The 18,097-nt window shown below is 42.3% G+C and overlaps 2 protein-coding genes across 2 annotated transcripts in view; both read left to right on the forward strand.

Moving 5' to 3' along the window:
* Positions 1-2,871, forward strand: part of LOC311111634 (tight junction protein 1-like) — an 81,771-nt gene extending 78,900 nt beyond the window's left edge. Inside the window, exon 29 of the mRNA XM_084154408.1 lies at positions 1,059-2,871. Within this exon, the coding sequence (XP_084010534.1) occupies positions 1,059-1,153 (95 nt within the window). The 3' untranslated portion in view covers positions 1,154-2,871. The remainder of the gene's footprint in view (positions 1-1,058) is intronic.
* A 1,596-nt stretch (positions 2,872-4,467) lies between these two features.
* LOC311111616 (protein ENTREP2-like) overlaps positions 4,468-18,097 on the forward strand; it is a gene marked incomplete at its 5' end in the record, with an annotated part of 41,232 nt that continues 27,602 nt past the window's right edge. The window contains one exon of the mRNA XM_084154387.1: positions 4,468-4,749. Within this exon, the coding sequence (XP_084010513.1) occupies positions 4,468-4,749 (282 nt within the window). The remainder of the gene's footprint in view (positions 4,750-18,097) is intronic.

An 18,097-nucleotide genomic window follows, 5' to 3' on the forward strand; every position in this document is an offset into this window, starting at 1 on the left:
CTTGTAAAACAAGGCACTTTAGCTTCATTTAGGCTCTACTTGTGTGTTGCTCCTCACAGAGTCTGACTCTGATCTCCAGTTGGGTGCTGAGCTGCCCAGGCCCAATGGGAGTTTCCAGTAGAGAAGCAGCGTAGTGTGTGACTGAATGGTCTTGGTTTGGAATGGTTCTGAAAGAACTCTGCTCACAGACGGGAGAGATTCAATCCAAACCACACATGATCAGTTTACTTCTGACAGCACATTACCTTAATGTACTGATGTCATGAGTTTCACAGTGACATTCCTCCTCCTTCTGCACTGGCTAATTGGGAACCTTTAACAAATAATCTGAGTCATTGACAATTGATCTGAGTAAAATCACTTAAACGCCTCTTGGTCCTCATATGGATCCTATCTGATAGGACTTGTTATTGCTCAAATCCATTTGACATTTAGGAGTAATTACACTATAATGATTATGATGCATTATCCTCCCTTGTGATTTCCTATCAGAACAACAAAGCATGCTAAAAGCCTGCAATTTCTCAGCACTTTGATCTGAAGATCTCATAAAACTCACTTTACTCACATGGCACTGAGGGATTGAATGCAATTATCTGAAATAACAGTGCTTTAAAATGCAACTGCATTGTGGTTTGGAAGAAATGGTGCAGTTTAGTGTAACAGTTTTGAGTCTAAAGCCATTTTTTAAAACAATTTTTTAAATTGGTTATTCTGTGGTGGTAATACTCTTGGCTCAAGGGCTGGAACCTACCAATTAATTGCAAATTACAGTCGCTGCCAGTACATACTCTATCCTTAAGAGCTATAATTTGCAATCAAGGGTGGTTTTAGCAATGTAGTGTGAAGTTTACTTCTGTCAAGCTACATCCTGGGGTGTGTACCACAAACAGCATGTATACAGTTCATATGGCTTTAATGGAACAAAGGGGGTTTTAGTTTAGTGTTTGGAGCTTGCTGACTGTTAAGTTTAGCATGAAGTGCATTATGTATTATGAACCTTATACCCTTTCTCCACCTGTTATCATTACCATGTTCCTTCTCTCTCGCCCCCTCAGGTGATCCCAAGAGTTGGCAGAATCAGTCTCTCCCTGGAGATCCCAACTACCTGGTGGGAGCCAACTGTGTGTCTGTGCTCATCGACCACTTCTGAAGAGGGCAACAGCTGGCCTGTTACTGAATGTGAAACCATGGGAAAACAGGAGCGATAATAAACACAAACACACACACATACAGCTACACACACACACACACACACACATACAGCTACACACACATACACACGCGCCATTTCTCCAGGGGTGGACCCTACACAATGAAGTATTTACACCCAGTGCTCCAGTGTTGTTTACTGTGCCCATGGAAGATGGAAGGAGACCGAAGTTGCCCCTACGTGCTGTCCTTTAACTCTTTCCGAGGTCTTGAAGAAAATACAAAACACAAAAAACAATTTAACCAGTGATGGAATGCATGCCCTGTGCCACTGAGTAACTCATCACATTATACACCAAGTTTTAACTTTAATTGTTACATAACAGGAAAGATGGTTTGTGAGGTTTTTACTATTGAAGTAGATGGACATACATGTAACCTTTTTGTCACCGTTTGAATTGGCTGATTTACAACGACGGTCACGTTATTACCACATTGACTTGTTTTGACGGATTTGTGAAGGTTTTGGAATTCGGTGCCATGGAGGTGGGCAGTAAAGTGATGATGATGATGATGATGAAGATAATGCAGAGCCATACATTTTCTAAATATATGGCTCTGTGGTAATGATTATGGTGATAGTGAAGTTGGCAAGCATCTGCAGAAGAGAAAATGAAGATAAAGGTGGAATACTTTGAGGTGGATTTAAAGCCCAGCTCATGCCTCTAACATGCTCATCCTGTGACTAGAATGGCTGTTCCTTCCTTTTTTCTGTATTTCTGTAAACTGACCTTGGATTCACTTTGTATTGAGTACCAGAACTCTACTCCTGCTGTATCAAGATCTATGCATGTGCTATGACTCAGGTCCAGAAGCCTGCTCAGTTCTCCCTCACCATGTTAAAACCCTATCTTACATTAACAAGCATTGATGCCTTATCTGCATATTATTCACTTTTTCAGTAAAAACCTCTGGGTTTTTTCTAAGTTATGATGATAAATTATGGGAAAATGAAGTTATTCTTTTGCCATTTTGTCAACCCTCTGTATAAATGAACTTGGGTTTAGAGCACAAGAACAATTTAGGCTAATAAAGGTATGCTTTCTTTATCTGCTATGCATATGACTTCAGAAGAAAAAGAAAAACAGTACAAAAAAGACAAGTGGCTGTACATAAAGTTAGCATATGGCCTTGGTTTGTAAATGAACTTTTGTATGTCTTTGTTATTTTGTATAAAACTTAGAGAAAACTGTTTAAAAAAATTAATGAATTGACCATGGTTTACTTTGTATTCTGGTTAAACCCTTGAGCCTTGGAACTTGTAACTATTAGCAGTAATAAAATCCACATTTTCTACCAATATATTCACACTACATATAAATAATAATTATCACACAAAAATATTTGTATGCTTATTTACAAAAGAGGAAAGTGCTTGGGTTAAACAACTTTGCAAACCTGTTCTTTAAAAGGGTGTGCTCTGAAAGTGTCCCCCTCATTTATTTGTGATACTGGATGCTGTATTATTTTGTGCCCTGAAATGTATTTTTGTACTAATAGACCATATATTACGGCACACCAGTACTATTTTCTTTTATATGCGATAACACCGCTTCAATTGGATATTAGCTCTTCATGTGTGGCTGACTTTTTTTCTCCTTTGTGACACAATTTTAAGTATACCACTGAATTAATGAATAAAATCATTTTTAAAGGAAAGTGTTTAGTGATTTTTTTGTCGTATTTTTGTGAGCCAAATATTCCATTCTAATAGTTTAAAGGATTCTCAGGTGAAATATGTAATCATGTTCGTTTTCTGCTTAGACAGGATTTCTGTGGTTTGATCTTCATCCATTACAAAGCTGAGAGGGGGGGAATGTGGCTGCTGTAGAATTTATATTCTCTTTAGATACTGCGGCATGATTTAAGTGCAGTACCAGCTTGGCCGATGTAGATGGTGCTCTAGAGCCCTGTGGCTGGGTCTCCACAAGGTCAGCGCCACAGCAGGCTGGTATTCAAACTTTAGGGACTGTGAGGCTTTACCCTCTATTTGCATTATGAAGTACATTTTTACAAATATGGAGAGTTTATCAACTTGTTTTAAGGCAAATGTGTGTTTTTACTCCCAATGCACTAAAAGTGCCTTGTACTTAATCTCAATTGATGGTTCTCAACCTTTGTGAATCTTATAAAGTAGGCTTGTCTGTATGAATTATAGATGGATCATTCAAATGATTGGTTTTTTGACCCACCACCCAATGTTCTAAATGTATTAGGACAATCACAACAATGAGAGTAGGTAGGCTGATATTTAGCTATTACAAACCAGAGCCAAGGAGTCATTAATCTGTTTCACATGCATATAATTTAGAATCAGCTGGGATTTGTATTTTGAAGGAATGACATTGTCCTAACATTTGGTTGGGGCGGTGGGGGTCTATAATTTGAAGAAATGTATGAGAAATTGGTCATTTGAATTCAGACAATAAGTGCATGGTCATCTTTTTAATGGTTATATAGACTTAATTATTTGTAGACGCAATCACATAAGGCTATTTTTCGGATGCGAAGTGGCCCCTCAACACTGCACCATCGTAGTATTGATCGCCCTAAACACGCTTTGTGACAGGTCCCCATTACGCAGTATAGCGACCAAAGAACAGCGTGTAGCTAGATGCATCTCCTCTACCGCTGTTGGTAGTTTGTTGTCGTCTGTGAAACCCCTGCGCCTGTGTGAAACAGCATACCCACGGCCACGCTCTCTCTGTGGATGTAGCCTGCCGCGCGTTTGACCGTGGAATACTAGTCTACATTAAAGGGCGACATTATTCCCGTATCATTTAAGCTAGACGTTTTTACTTGCTGAGGCTCTTTAAAATGTATCCTATAGCAATGAAAATAAGGACGCAAAATGAATCCTCGTGGACTATGATTTGATGGACCATTTCTCAAGCTTTTCCTCGAAAACCCGGTTACCTTAGCTAATAGCGCGTTATCCTGTGTTTTTGCGGAATCGATTTGTGTAGCAGCACAACCCAGTCACTACGCATCTCATCCATCACACTGTTGTAGCCTTCAGAATAACCGACAATTACGCATCTGGGGATAATTAATGCAATTTAATGGAGACTCTTTCAAAGGAACCATTTAGTAGGACTGATGTTATATGCTTTTTGGACACCGTTGCTTATCAAGCTTAACGTTTGGACATAGGTTACTTGCTTTGCTGTTAGGTGCCACTTTTGGATGCTGATGGAAAAAGCTTAACCCTATTTTTTCAATAGCTGATACATCAACTCTGTTTTCTTCGTCACAATGCCAGTCCAAGCAATGCCCCGAGGTCGTTCGCTCAGCCCGGCGTCCCTGTCCCGTAGCCTCTCCAGACTCAGAGAGTTTCGGACTCGGACTCGGATCATGCTTTCTCTCGGAGTTTCTCAGATGGTTTTAGGAAGTCTGATTTTGGCAGTCAGTTTTGCAGCTCTGGCCCTCACTACCTCACCAAGGGTCAGACATTCGTGTCCATTTTGGGCAGGTTTCTCTGTAAGTATTTCGTTAATTAAGTATGTATCTTCATCCAACATGTGGGTTTATGTGTGTGTGCTGTGGCTCAATGTTTATTGTTGTTTATAATTTTCCCCATTTCGCGGGAAACAGATCTGGCACGTGCTCACACCTGGTAGATGGCCTATCGTTGTGAAATAGCAGCTCTTATTTAGGCAAGATTAATTAGTTGCATTTTTTGTGTCATCTTGTTGCAATTTGTTTGTAATAGTATTGCTCAAAATAAATAGTCAGGCATGTTTGGGGCACTGTGTGAAGGACTTCTCTCAGCCAGAACACTGAGTGCTATTTTGGCTCTCATCTTGTTTATGGACGAGAGTCTCACATACAGATAGGCTACTGGCTTTGCAACCTGGACTCAGGGGTGACGTAACATAGTAAACTCAATTCCAGGACACTCAATTTAGTATGTTATGTTTGGGATGGTATTAATTTGTGGATGTCCATCATCCATTTCGTATGATATGTTACGAACATAGTATTAGGAATTAGAATACTAGAATGGACATTAACCTTCTTATTATGGGATTAAGGTCAGCCATTTTGGTCAGGGAGTTGGTCAACCATGGTTTTGCCAGTACTGTGATATGATATTGTGTAAAATCATGAATTGGAAGAATGTATCTGCACTGTTTGTTAGCTAGCTAGCCAGCTAGTTTTAGAGGAATTATTCCATACATTTTTCAAATTAACTGCCAACATTCCATTCAAACAATGTAGTCAATCCACAGCCATACACTGGATGAAATCAGTTGATGATAGAACTTAGACAAGTTGTAAATGCAACAAGTACTGATATTGTATCATATAATAGCACTCACAGCTTTCCAAGAAAACAGAAATGGAGACATTTAAGGTCTGTTTACATATAGTTTAGAGGCAATTTATATGGAAAATTGGTATAAAACCCCTATAAACTGTATTTATAATGATATGACAATATTTTAGGTTGACAATAATTCTATTACACAATTTCTGACACATCACACACCTTACTTTTATTTTCCTGCATAAGTAAAATCAGGATTATGCCTCTGCTGCCAATCATTCCAATTAGACTGGTTTGGATGTCACAATAAACGTCACAATAGCATTCAATTTGGCTACTGGGGAGCAAGGAGACCCCCAGTCCCGCTCAAACCATTGACAACTATGTGCCATTTTCAAGGGCTTGTTAAGTAAATTTCATAACTATTTGGTTTTAATATCATCACCTCTTGAAGAGCATAGTCAGAACTACACATTTCTGATTATTCCACATTTAGTTATACAGCAATCAGTAAGCATCAATTGATCATGTATTTTCAGATACGTGAGGGTAGCCAGTTCCATTAGGCATGTAGCTAGCTAGCTAGCTAAAGCAAACAACATGTGTCATTTAGCTTCCTTCATCAGAGATTAGGCTTTTGGAAAGAGCTTGACATCGTCCTGGTAAAGTTGTCAGTCGGGCTACTGTCATTACCACTATAGATGGCAAGCAAATCAAACAATATTTGGATAGAGCCATCTAGTTTATCCTCTGAAAGTTATCTTGTTAACTAGCCATATTGACGTGATCTGTTATTAGCTAGCTAGCCAATTTGACGTTGTCCATCAATCATTTTAGCCTATCATGTATGTCAGTAGCAATCGTGATTAAACACTATTTTTAAACAATGTTGAAAATGGGATAATGTTAGCTAACTTCGCTAGGTAGGCCTACGTTGGTTGGAGAAAAAAATACATTGAGGTCTACTTACCAACTACACGGCTCAATGTTCAATGAGAAAGAAATGCACTTTCAAGCAACTTCTCGCTTTCATTGTGTACTGTAAAGATTGTCTTAGTGGGACATTGTTTTTAGCGCCTGAAAATTTCATGGCAGTTTCTCTAAATATTTATGAAGGCACTCTTCCTTGATTTCCTGCCAGAGATCCAGCCAGTGCATTAAGCTGGGAGGCAGTTCCATTCATTATGGAGGGATAATTGAGGCAGTGTATAGGGGGTGATGGGTGGTCTCTGGCACAGGGGATATGTGTGTGTGTGCTTGTTTGTGTGTTTTCGGAGATAAGCAACCTTGGGGTGAAAGTTCACAGGTCGGGCTATGCTCCTGGAGATCAATTCCTGGGGTTCACTCACTCAACAGATATGTACACTACATGGCCAAAAATATGCGGACTCCCTTTCAAATTAGTGTATTCGGCTATTTCAGCCACACCTGTTGCTGACAGGTGTATAAAATTGAGCATACAGCCATGCAATCTTCATAAACAAACATTGGCAGTAGAATGGCCCGTACTGAAGTGACTTTCAATGTGGCACCAGCATAGGATGCCACCTTTCCAACAAGTCAGTTTGTCAAATTTCTGCCCTGCTAGAGCTGCCACGGTCAACTGTAAGTGCTGTTATTGTGAAGTGGAAACGTCTAGGAGCAACAATGGCTCAGCCGCGAAGTGGTAGGCCACACAAGCTCACAGAACTGGACCGCCGAGTGCTGAAGCGCGTAAAAATCGTCAGTCCTCGGTTGCAACACTCACTTCCGAGTTCCAAACTGCCTCTGGAAGCAACGTCAGCACAATAACTGTTCGTCAGGAGTTTCATGAAATGGGTTTCCATGGCCGAGCAGCCGCACACAAGTCTAAGATCACCATGCGCAATGCCAAGCGTCGACTGGAGTGGTGTAAAGCTCGCCGTCATTGGACTCTGGAGCAGTGGAAACGCGTTCTCTGGAGTGATGAATCACGCTTCACCATCTGAAAGTCCGACGGACGAATCTGGGTGCCAGGAGAACGCTACCTGCCAAACTGGAAAGTTTGGTGGAGGAGGAATAATGGTATGGGGCTGTTTTTCATGGTTCGGGCTAGGCCCCTTAGTTCCAGTGAAGGGAAATGTTAACGCTACAGCATACAATGACATTCTAGATGATTCTGTGTTTCCATCATTGTGGCAACAGTTTGGGGAAGGCCCTTTCCTGTTTCAGCATTTCAATGCCCCGTGCACAAATCGAGGTCCATACAGAAATGGTTTGTCGAGATCGGTGTGGATGAACTTGACTGGCCTGCATAGAGCCCTGACCTTAACCCCATCAAACACCTTTAGGATGAATTGGAACAGCGACTGCGAGCCAGGCCTAATTGCCCAACATCAGTGCCTGACTTCACTAATGCTCTTGTGGCTGAATGGAAGCACCCACTGGGGAGCCAGGCCCAGCCAATCAGAATGAGTTTTTACCCACAAAAGGGCTTTATTACAGACATAAATACTCCTCAGTTTCATCAGCTGTCCGGGTGGCTCGTCTCAGACGATGAAGAAGCCAGATGGGGAGGTCCTGGGCTGGCGTGGTTACACATGGTCTGCGGTTGTGAGGCCGGTTGGACATGATGCTAAATTCTCTAAAACAACGTTGGAGGCGGCTTATGGTAGAGAAATTAACATTAAATTATCTGGCAACAACTCTGGTGGACATTCCTGCAGTCAGCATGCCAATTGCACACCCCCTCAAAACTTGAGACATCTGTGGCATTGTGTTGTGTGACAAAACTGCACATTTTAGAGTGGCCTTTTATTGTCCCAAGCACAAGGTGCACCTGTGTAATGATCATGCTGTTTAATCAGCTTCTTGATATGCCACAGCTGTCAGGTGGATGGATTATCTTGGCAAAGTAGAAATGCTCACTAACAGGGATTTAAACAAATCTGTGCACAACATTTTAGAGAAATAAGCTTTTTGTGCGTGTAGAACATTTCTGGGATCTTTTAATTCAGCTCATGAAACATGGGACCAACACTTTACATGTTCATTGTAGTTAGGTTAAGCTTGTCTTTCTATTATGTCTGTTTTTAATGGGAAAGCAGTTCGTACGATAAACGTGAGCATGTGTGTCACGACCGTCGAACAGAGATGAGGACCAAGGCGCAGCGTTGCAGGCAAACATACTCTTTATTAGAGACACGATCAAAACCAACAAAACGAAAACGTGACAGTTCACGGTCTAACACAACAGACTAGAAACAAGATCCCACAAACTCTGTGGGGAAACAGGCTGCTAAAGTATGGTTCTCAATCAGAGACAACAAGCAACAGCTGAATCACGTTGCCTCTGATTGAGAACCACACTGGCCAACATAGAACAACAATACTAGAATGTGAAACCTAGAACAAAACACATAGACTTTACACACCCTGGCTCAACATATTAGAGTCCCCAGAGCCAGGGCGTGACAATGTGGTGGAGCAAGGAAATCTATAAGCAGTGTTACTCATTGTTTGGTATGAAAACAGAAGTTGTTGTTTTCTCCTTACTAGGCTGTTAAATAACTAAATGCTGAACTCTGTGTGTCTGTGTCAGAGGCTGATTTCCTTCCCTCACTTCATTGTTCATGTAAAAAATACATAAACATTTTTCGTTGATGGATTTTTATTTTGAAAAGTCCTCTGCTGCTGGAACTTGAGTCACTTCCTAAAGCCCCACTGACTTTCACTGGGGACGGGGAGGACATGACCCCCCCCCCCCATTCTGAAATTGCATTTTTGTCTCCCCCAGTTTTATCATTGAGCTGTAATACAAAACACGGCACAAGTGTGCTTTAGGACCATGCGGACACCTCAGATCGGTCGGGTAGGCTGTTTTTCGGATTCAGCCTGCAGCTGCTGTCTGTGTTGCGCTTTTTCTCAGAGTTGTAAAAGCAAGCAGAGCAGAAACTGGCTATTCTTTAGTTGACTGATCTAGCTGGCAAGGTAACTGCTGTTTGACAGAAAAAAAGTGTTTATTCCCAGTGCTGAGCTAGTAGTGTAACTGACATGTTACGTTAGCTAATGTTTCATCCCCTCTCGACTGAAGTGAATGAACTACTAGTAGCTAGTTAGCTAGCTAGTAGCTACCACAGCTAGCTATCTGTCAGATAGCAGTATCTAACAGCTGTTCCCGTGTATATAGAAATGTTTTGTAGCCTTTGTTTTGTCCCGTATCAACAGAAGTACATTTGATGATGTACCATTGTACCATTAGCTAGAGCTAGCCAAAAGTTGGCTAACGTTAGCAAGCTCACTAACCTTAGCTATTATTTTTGCCTCAATCACACTAGACCTGAATCAAACGATGAAACCAGCGGCCAAACGATTGAAGATCGATATTCTGCACGGTCAGTACACAACACTATGCTCATCATGTCTTAGCAGGATCAGATGGTGACAGGTGTCCCTGCAGGGTCAGACTGGAAGACCAGTCTACGGAGCTCAGGTGAATTTTGCAGTATATTATAACAATCAGTGAATGGATAGAAAGTTCCATCTTGAGTTGATGGGTAGGCTACAGTCTGGGATCTGGGAATAATGGTAATTTCAATTATTGAACCATTGATACTATTCTTGGATAATATATAATGTATAAATGTACACCAAGGTAATTCTTTGTCACGCCTCATCTGAGTAGGATCAGATGACAGGGTTCTCATCAGGTTCAGGCAGACAGGGAAGACCAGTCTGTGACGGTGCAGAGGTGAACTTTTGCAGATACAACACTTTATTATCTCCGTGCAGCAAACACAGGACAAGCAACAAGCTTCAAAGATTGAACCTATTTTAAGGCAGTCTGACAAACCTCTAAAGAGGCTTTTCCCGATGACACAAAACATGTCAAACAAAAACGTGAGGAAGACCTGGGAGACGCTATTAAGGATGATGAATGGATGCAGATGTGTTAGAATGCCCCGTCATGTTCATAAAATCTCAGACATAAATTACTGCAGTTTAAGACCATCCACAGAACGTACTATATGCCAGTAAAACTGAATATCATGCACTCAAAGATGTAGGTGTAAAACACAAAAGGGGACATATTTGCATATATTATGGTCTTGTGAAGGCTGGCTGAATTCTGGCAAAGAGTATGTTCTTTTATCCCAGCATGTCTACAGATTCTCCCTTCTCCATGTTTTTGTTTGCTTGGAAATGTTGATACTGGAGACTTTTATCAGAAGAAACTGTGTAACCTAGCATTTATAGCGGCTAAGAAATGCATTGTCATTAATTGGAAGGTTGGTTATCCTCCAACAATGGATGGAAGAAATGTCAAGTTATGTACCACTATATTTGATTTATTACAAGATTAAGGATATACTGTGCAACTTTCATAAGGTCTGGATGCCTTATATGGAATACTGTACGACAAAAGGAGTCTGTATTGAAAACATTCTCACTGTACCTATTTAGGAAATCCCTAGCTACTGGGCTGCTCAGTCCTGGCCCTGGGGGTCTGCCGTACTGTTGGTTGTCACTCAGGCCTTGGCCTAACACACCTGAAACCAATAATGAATGTTTCACTAAGATCCTAAAGCTGAGTGGGGTGTGTTGGGTTGGGGCGCTACAGGGCCGTGGACCCCTAGGGACAGGAAGGGGTGACCCAGCTATATTGTTTGCAAGTAAAAAGAGCTCTACAGTACTATTAGGCCTATGAAATTAATTATATGGAGGATGTACTGTTTCTGTGTCTTAATGTGTAGGTGTATGTGTATGTGTATTTTTATTAAACTTTTGTTTTCCAAACCCTTCCCTTGAGACATAAATAAAAAAAGGAAGTTGTGTTGGGGAGAGAGTTCAGTTATTGACTAGACTGGTGGGGGCCGGGCGTGCAGGTGGCTCGGGCTGGCTGGGCGGTCTGGCTGAAATATGATATAGAGGATGTCTTGATAAAGACAATCAAAAGTCTTTGTACTTTATTTGTAAGAGTTGTTCATTTGTTAGGCTATTGGTTAAAGGTGCAACACAATATTGATTATTGAATTATCATTGATCTAGTTCAGTCTTATCAATCACTTAAACATATTTAATAATGATCTCTTACCTAGCTTGATGACTGTGGGCATTTCTGCTTACTTTATGTTGTTCTAAATAGAGACGGCTAGAAGGGCCATGGGTCATATTAGGTTGTGTAGAAATGCAGGAAATGAGCTTTAGATGCCCCCCAAAAATGTGAGGAGCCCAAGACCCCCCCCCGCCAAGTTATGTCCCCCCCACTTCTAAAACCAAAGTTGCACCCATGAGTGTGGCAGTGTGTGAGTGAGAGAAAAAGCACCACCATCATTACTCACTGCACCGGGGAAAGTAATTGTTGTTGGCAACAACAAAGTAAGTTTAAGTAAAGGTTTTATTTAACTAGCTAACGTTGGGTAGTTCTGGCGGTGTGAAAAACAGATAGTGATTGTTTTGAAGCCAAAAATACTTGCTAGCTACAGAATTACTTGCACAATCATAGGGTCAGCAATGATCTGTCATAGTGTCAATCAATCTGAATTATCATCTATTATCTCTGATGAAATGATAGCATCTTAAGTCTAGAGGGTGTACTGCATGTGTTAACTTCATGCAGGAGAGAGGTATCCATGATGATAACCATGGGCAAATGGACAGACATACAGAGTCGCTCTGGATAAGAGCGTCTGCTAAATGACTAAAATGTAAAATGAGAGAGAGAGAGACCACAAATCAACAGGTAAGATAGTGAGAAGTGCCCCTCCAAGCTAATTGTGTAGAGTGGAGATTGATTAATTTCAGTTTGACCTTTCATGTATACCGTTTTTATATGTGTATGTTGCTGGTTATTATTACAGTATAAGAACTATTATACGTTAAAATACATTAAGGTTCCAACCATACAGTATATAGAGCAGCAGTAGTAACAACCTGACTTAGGGGAAGTGAGAAAAATATACTAAATATATAATAAATAAATAATTTCTTAAAACACACCTTTTTGCAATGAAGGTCTACAATAGCCTCAACAGCACTCTGTAGGGTAGCACCATGGTGTAGCTGGAGGACAGCTAGTTTACGTCCTCCTCTGGGTACATTGAAATCAATACAAAACCTAGGAGGCTCATGGTTCTCACCGCTTTCCATAGGCTTACACAGTAATTATGACAACTTCCAGAGGACGCCCTCCAACCTATCAGAGCTCTTGCAGCATAAACTGACATGTTGTCCACCCAATCAAAGGATCAGAGAATGAATCTAGTACTGAAAGCATAAGCTACAGCTAGCTAGCACTGCAGTGTGGTGAGTAGTTGACTCAAAGAGAGAGAAAGACAATAGTTGAACATTTTTAAACAGAATTTTCTTCAAAAATGAAGGAGAAGCGAGAGAGAGAGCTAACTATATTTTGTTGTATTTTTTTCACTTTCACTGTGACGGGGTGTGATTGAAGGAGTCAGGCGCAGGAGGTAAAATACAGAAGTCCAGAGTTTATTCCGTTTACATAAATCAAACGCCCAAAGTGTCAAACAAAACTATTACAAGGGAAAACATCCACCTTAGCATAAACACAGTGAATAGTAGCTCAACCGAGCTACACGCTCTCACAACAAACAATCACTCACAAAGACAAGGGGAACAGAGGGAACACTTATACACATACTAATTAGGGGAATGAGCACCAGGTGTGTGTGATTGACAAGACATGACAAGTGGAGTGATGAGAATGGGATCGGCAGTAGCTAGTACTCCGGTGACGACGAACGCCGAAGCCTGCCCGAACCAGGAGGGGGGGCAGCCTCGGCGGAAGACGTGACATTCACTTACTTATCTAGAGAATGCAGCTAGCTAGTTTAGCCTACTCAAACACCCAACTCAAACAGAGAGGGATGCCATGTTAGCTAGCTGGCTATGGCTATCCAACACTGGAACTTTTCCAAGTCAAGGTAAGATTTTGATTTTATTAATTTATTGCCACCGGGGCCCGCCGGTGTAACTGCTAAACTGCTTGTTGACTGTACACTGTACGGGTTTACTAACACGTTAGTTCTAGTAGCTATGTTGACTGTGACGTTCACTAATATGGTGACAATGATGTAGGTCGTGTGTAGCGGGAAGTGGTTAGAGGTTATGATATGAAGGTTTGGCTTGGAATGTTTTTTTCGCATGTTCACAGACAGCTGATGTGTTGTGCACTGAAATCCACAAGCAAAGGGAAAAGGTGAGATGAGGAGAGTGCGTAGATGAGAGAAGGAATTAAAGAGCAAAGTGATCATGCCATTTTTATGTGGCTGCTCTGAAAGTGAACTGTGTTTGCGTATGATCAGGGGTGTATTCATTCCACCGATTCTGTTGAAAAACGTTTCTTAAACGTAAGCAAACGGAACGAAACGCGGGTAAACATACCTGAATTAGTTTGCAACTGTTGGACTAATGATTACACCATAGATCAGCTAGATGCAGGCGAGAGTGTGCAAGGCGGTACTGAATGTGTCACTGTCTGTCACCTTGATTACTCAAATTTTTCTCTCAACCTGTGCACCTACTTTGTAAACTTTCATTCATAGGCTAGGTTGTAGCAACCTCAAGATGGGGATAGGTACAATTCAATTATCATGAAGTAACCTAAACCTATCGATGTTACATTGAGCTGGGTGAATGGAATATGAATGACAGTCATCCAATATGCTCTAATAGAAATAAGGCCGTGCTCATAAAGAAATTAGCGTCCTCCCTCATCTTAAACGGCACAACCGCAACTGAAATTCTGACTGTTCTGTTTTTTATGCTGTGTTATTATTCTGTGTGTATTATACGGTGTTCATACTATACAAGTGTACTGTTAGCGGCCAGTAAGGATGGTTTTACTTTGCTTCCTCCACATTGGAGTCTGCCAGGTCCTGATGTAAGTGGCAGCCCAGAACAAACCAGTGTTTCTGGGTCAGTGCCCATCACGCCGCTCCTCAGAGGTGGAACACTTCTCCAGAATAGGTATTCTGTATTCTCAGACTGCCTGATTAGAGCGAAGAAATGAACACTGTCTCTAAACATGCCCCTCTCTCTCCTCTCTCCACCCTGCTCCTCCACCTCTATCAGTATCCAGACACAAAGAGCCTGGGCTCTGTCGCTGGCCACAGCAGGGCGGCAGGCAGCACGGCGATCAGTGTGTGTGTGTGTGTGTGTGTGTGTGTGTGTGTTTATGCGTGGCTTTTAGACCACACATGCAGAGTCGACTTCTGAAGGAACAAATCAGTATGATGTCCTCTGCCACTTTGTGTGTGATCTACCATCTTGCTAATTAGCTAAACACTTGTACTACTGTTTGTATGGTGGAATTAATGGAATGTGTTTATATACTGTAGTGCTATTCCAAAACTCATAGGCCTATGAAATATTTATCTTCCATAAATCTGTTGCATAACGTGTGGAAATGTCAAATCAGAAAGATTGTTAATCTTATTGAGAAAGCAATAAGTAGAAGAAATGTCAGCAATCGATTTAAGAAACCTTTGCCAAGCCAATAATAGCTCTTTTCAGGGAACGTCAGTGAGGAGAGAGAATTGACAGCAGGGTGGTGGGTTGGGGTGGGCTGTGAAAGCTGTTCAATGGAATGCCAACTGTAGGCCAGGCCAGCCAGATCGACTGCAGTCCACAGCTCGATGCTAAATGTCCTCTGGCCTGGCCATGGCACATTCCTTATAGAACCAAACTACACCTGTCAGACATGAATTACTTATTAGAGTAGCAACAGAATATCTATACTAGAATAACAACAGTTAGATGCGAAGCATTAGGAGAGACTGGTGGTGCTTTAGCTGCTCAAGCAGTCCTTATACAGGACTACATATTGCTGTACCCACGAACATGAACAGCACCATAAATGTCATGACTGCGTCTGAGCAACTCTTAAAAGCCCGCTGTCTGAATGTTGAATCCATCTCAATAGTGTAGAGACAGACAGGTTCCCCTCCCTGTCTGTGTGCTGGTTCTAATATGATTTGGTTGGCTGCATAACTCACTCCAGTAAAACTGGGAGAAGAAGAGTGAGAGGAATGAGAGATTGCATTGAGGTTGGATGAAAATCCAGCAGACAGATTGTCTCCTCTGTCTCCTCCTGTGGCTCCGGAGGATAGGGACAGTTTCCAGTTCTGGGCTCCTCACAGCACAATCTGCCAATACACACACAACGTTCTGAGGAGGAGAGTAGCCACAGTGAGCTGTGTATCATGCTCACAGCTGATACCCTGGCTTGTGACTGTATGTGTGTGTGAGTGAAGACAGCTTAACTGATTCCTAACAGGTCTTCAGGCAGCTCTCGGGCCCGGGCCAACAGAATGGGAGCTCAGAGGATATCCTGTTCTGTTCAGGAGTTCTGCTCTACTCTCCACTGGCACTGTGTTACAAATGATTAACCCCCACTAGAGAACATACAGCAATAGTCTGATAATATTATATTGTTGCCGAATGGGCTGCTGCTGAGGTATTTGGAGAGCGGATGTTGAAAACCCAGAGAGAGAATCCAGTGTCCCACTTCTGAATGGTGTTAGCATTAGAAATAGCCCGGCTTCCTGTTTCACTCCATTACTGCTGGTGGGGAGATGCTTTTGTGGGATTTCTTGCATGAATGAATGTATTAGAAAGGATTCACAACATTATGTTCACTAGTCAAACTGCTACCTAACCCCTTGCTTCAGGATTACTTTGATGTGCAATACATTATACAGTATTTACTCATCCGAGCAGTAGGGATTTTTTGGGGGGCGTTGGGTAAACGACCACAATACTGTCACACTGAGTTGGTTTGTTATAGACCTTAAACTCTAGTCTTAGAGAGAGAGAGAGAGAGAGAGAGAGAGAGAGAGAGAGAGAGAGAGAGAGAACGAGCGAGCAGAAGTAATCAAGTTGTTTAAGTGTCTGGATGTGTGCCGAGCCTAATTCGTTCAGATGGAAGGTGGAGGGTGATTTGTACTGCATGTCAGATGCTGACAGGCCCAGTGCCCCTCTGGTGCTTGGAGTTACAGCAGAGGCACGCGCTACCTCATTTATTCAGCCCACTAGTCTAGTCCACAGCATGATTCACACAGAGCTCCTAATGCGCGGAGCCCCGGCTTGAGCAGGTAACAATTCTCTGTTGGTTAGAGGCCAGGTACATAGTAGCACCATGCTGAGCCTATCTCTCTCTCTCTCTCTCTCTCTGTTTTTTTTTCTCTCTCTCTCTCTCTCTCTCTCTCTCTGCTCTCTCTTTTTGATTAGTCCAGCATACCCAAATTCTAACCATGAAACGATATAACTCTAGAATCAGGTAAATTTCAAGCCCTGTCAGTTTAAAATGCATGGACACGTGGAGTTACAGTATATTCAGGAACACAGACATCTGCCGGCTGCAACAGAGTTGTTAGTGTAGTGCATGTGTGATAAGTGTGTACACAGTATGTGTATCCGGCCCCATTGGTGTGTGTATACTTTAGGATTGTTTTGGGCTGCACTGTCTAACTGTAGGTTTTATTCAAGATCTGACTACAATCCCACATCCTGAAATCTCCGCCACCATGGCCATAATGTTACGGGGAGCGGAGCGGATGACACACAGGCTGAGGGGGTAATGCTCTGCTCTGTGTGGGTTTCTTCTCTGAGCCCAGATAAACCAGCAAGCCGAGCGAAGGTCTTTAATCAGTGGCCAATTTATCCACCCACCAACTACTTCGTCACGTCATCACCCTGCACTAAACAGAAAGAGAAACGAGCTGCTATGAGATATACTGTACGTTTAACTCTGTGAGCAGAGATCTTTGTTTTTACCCTCAGTTGGATATTGAGATGGTTTCCTACCTATGGTTTTATATATAGTTTTGCTTGTGCATAACATACCATTTTCTCTCTCTCTGTGTAAGTACTGTACAGTAGGTTATGTGTCTCCAGACTTGAATGCTAATCCCAGCAGCACATGACATGATTAACGGTTGCATATTGAGTTTGCATCTTGTAAATGATGGGGTTGGATATCTGTTTAGGCTCCTTTGTTGTGGTGTGTGCAAACAGGGGGAGCACTCTTCCTGCTCCTCTTTCGTCTGAGGCTATGTGTGTGTGTGTGTGTGTGTTTCGGGGGGGGGGGGGGGGGTTGGGTAATGGAGATGTCATGTAGTGGGGTTCTGCTGTAGATTGGGCAGACAGCTGAGAGGCGCTGGGCTCCAGAAGCCTGAGGGGAATAGCCAAGCAGAAAGCAGGAGAGAAGGGCACTGGCCAGCCAGGTACCTGAGAGCTGATGGGAAAATCTATCACAGACAACTGCCATTGTAATTAATGTGTGAAGTGAAGAAGGTCTATGTGCTGTTCATTGGCTAGGTTCCCTGAGGAGATCTCTCTCTCTCTCTCTCTCTCTCTCTCTCTCTCTCTCTCTCTCTCTCTCTCTCTCTCATCTCTCTCTCTCTCTCTCTCTCTCTCTCTCCTCTCTCTCTCTCTCTCTCTCTCTCTCTCTCTCTCTCTCTCTCTCTCTCTCTCTCTCTCTCTCTCTCTCTCTCTCTCTCTCTCTCTCTCTCTCTCTCTCTCTCTCTCTCTCTCTCTCTCTCTCTCTCTCTCTCTCTCTCTCTCTCTCTCTCTCTCTCTCTCTCTCTCTCTCTCTCTCTCTCTCTCTCTCTCTCTCTCTCTCTCTCTCTCTCT

The sequence above is a fragment of the Coregonus lavaretus genome, assembly GCF_964263955.1.
Source record: "Coregonus lavaretus genome assembly, chromosome: 37".
Taxonomy (NCBI): domain Eukaryota; kingdom Metazoa; phylum Chordata; class Actinopteri; order Salmoniformes; family Salmonidae; genus Coregonus; species Coregonus lavaretus.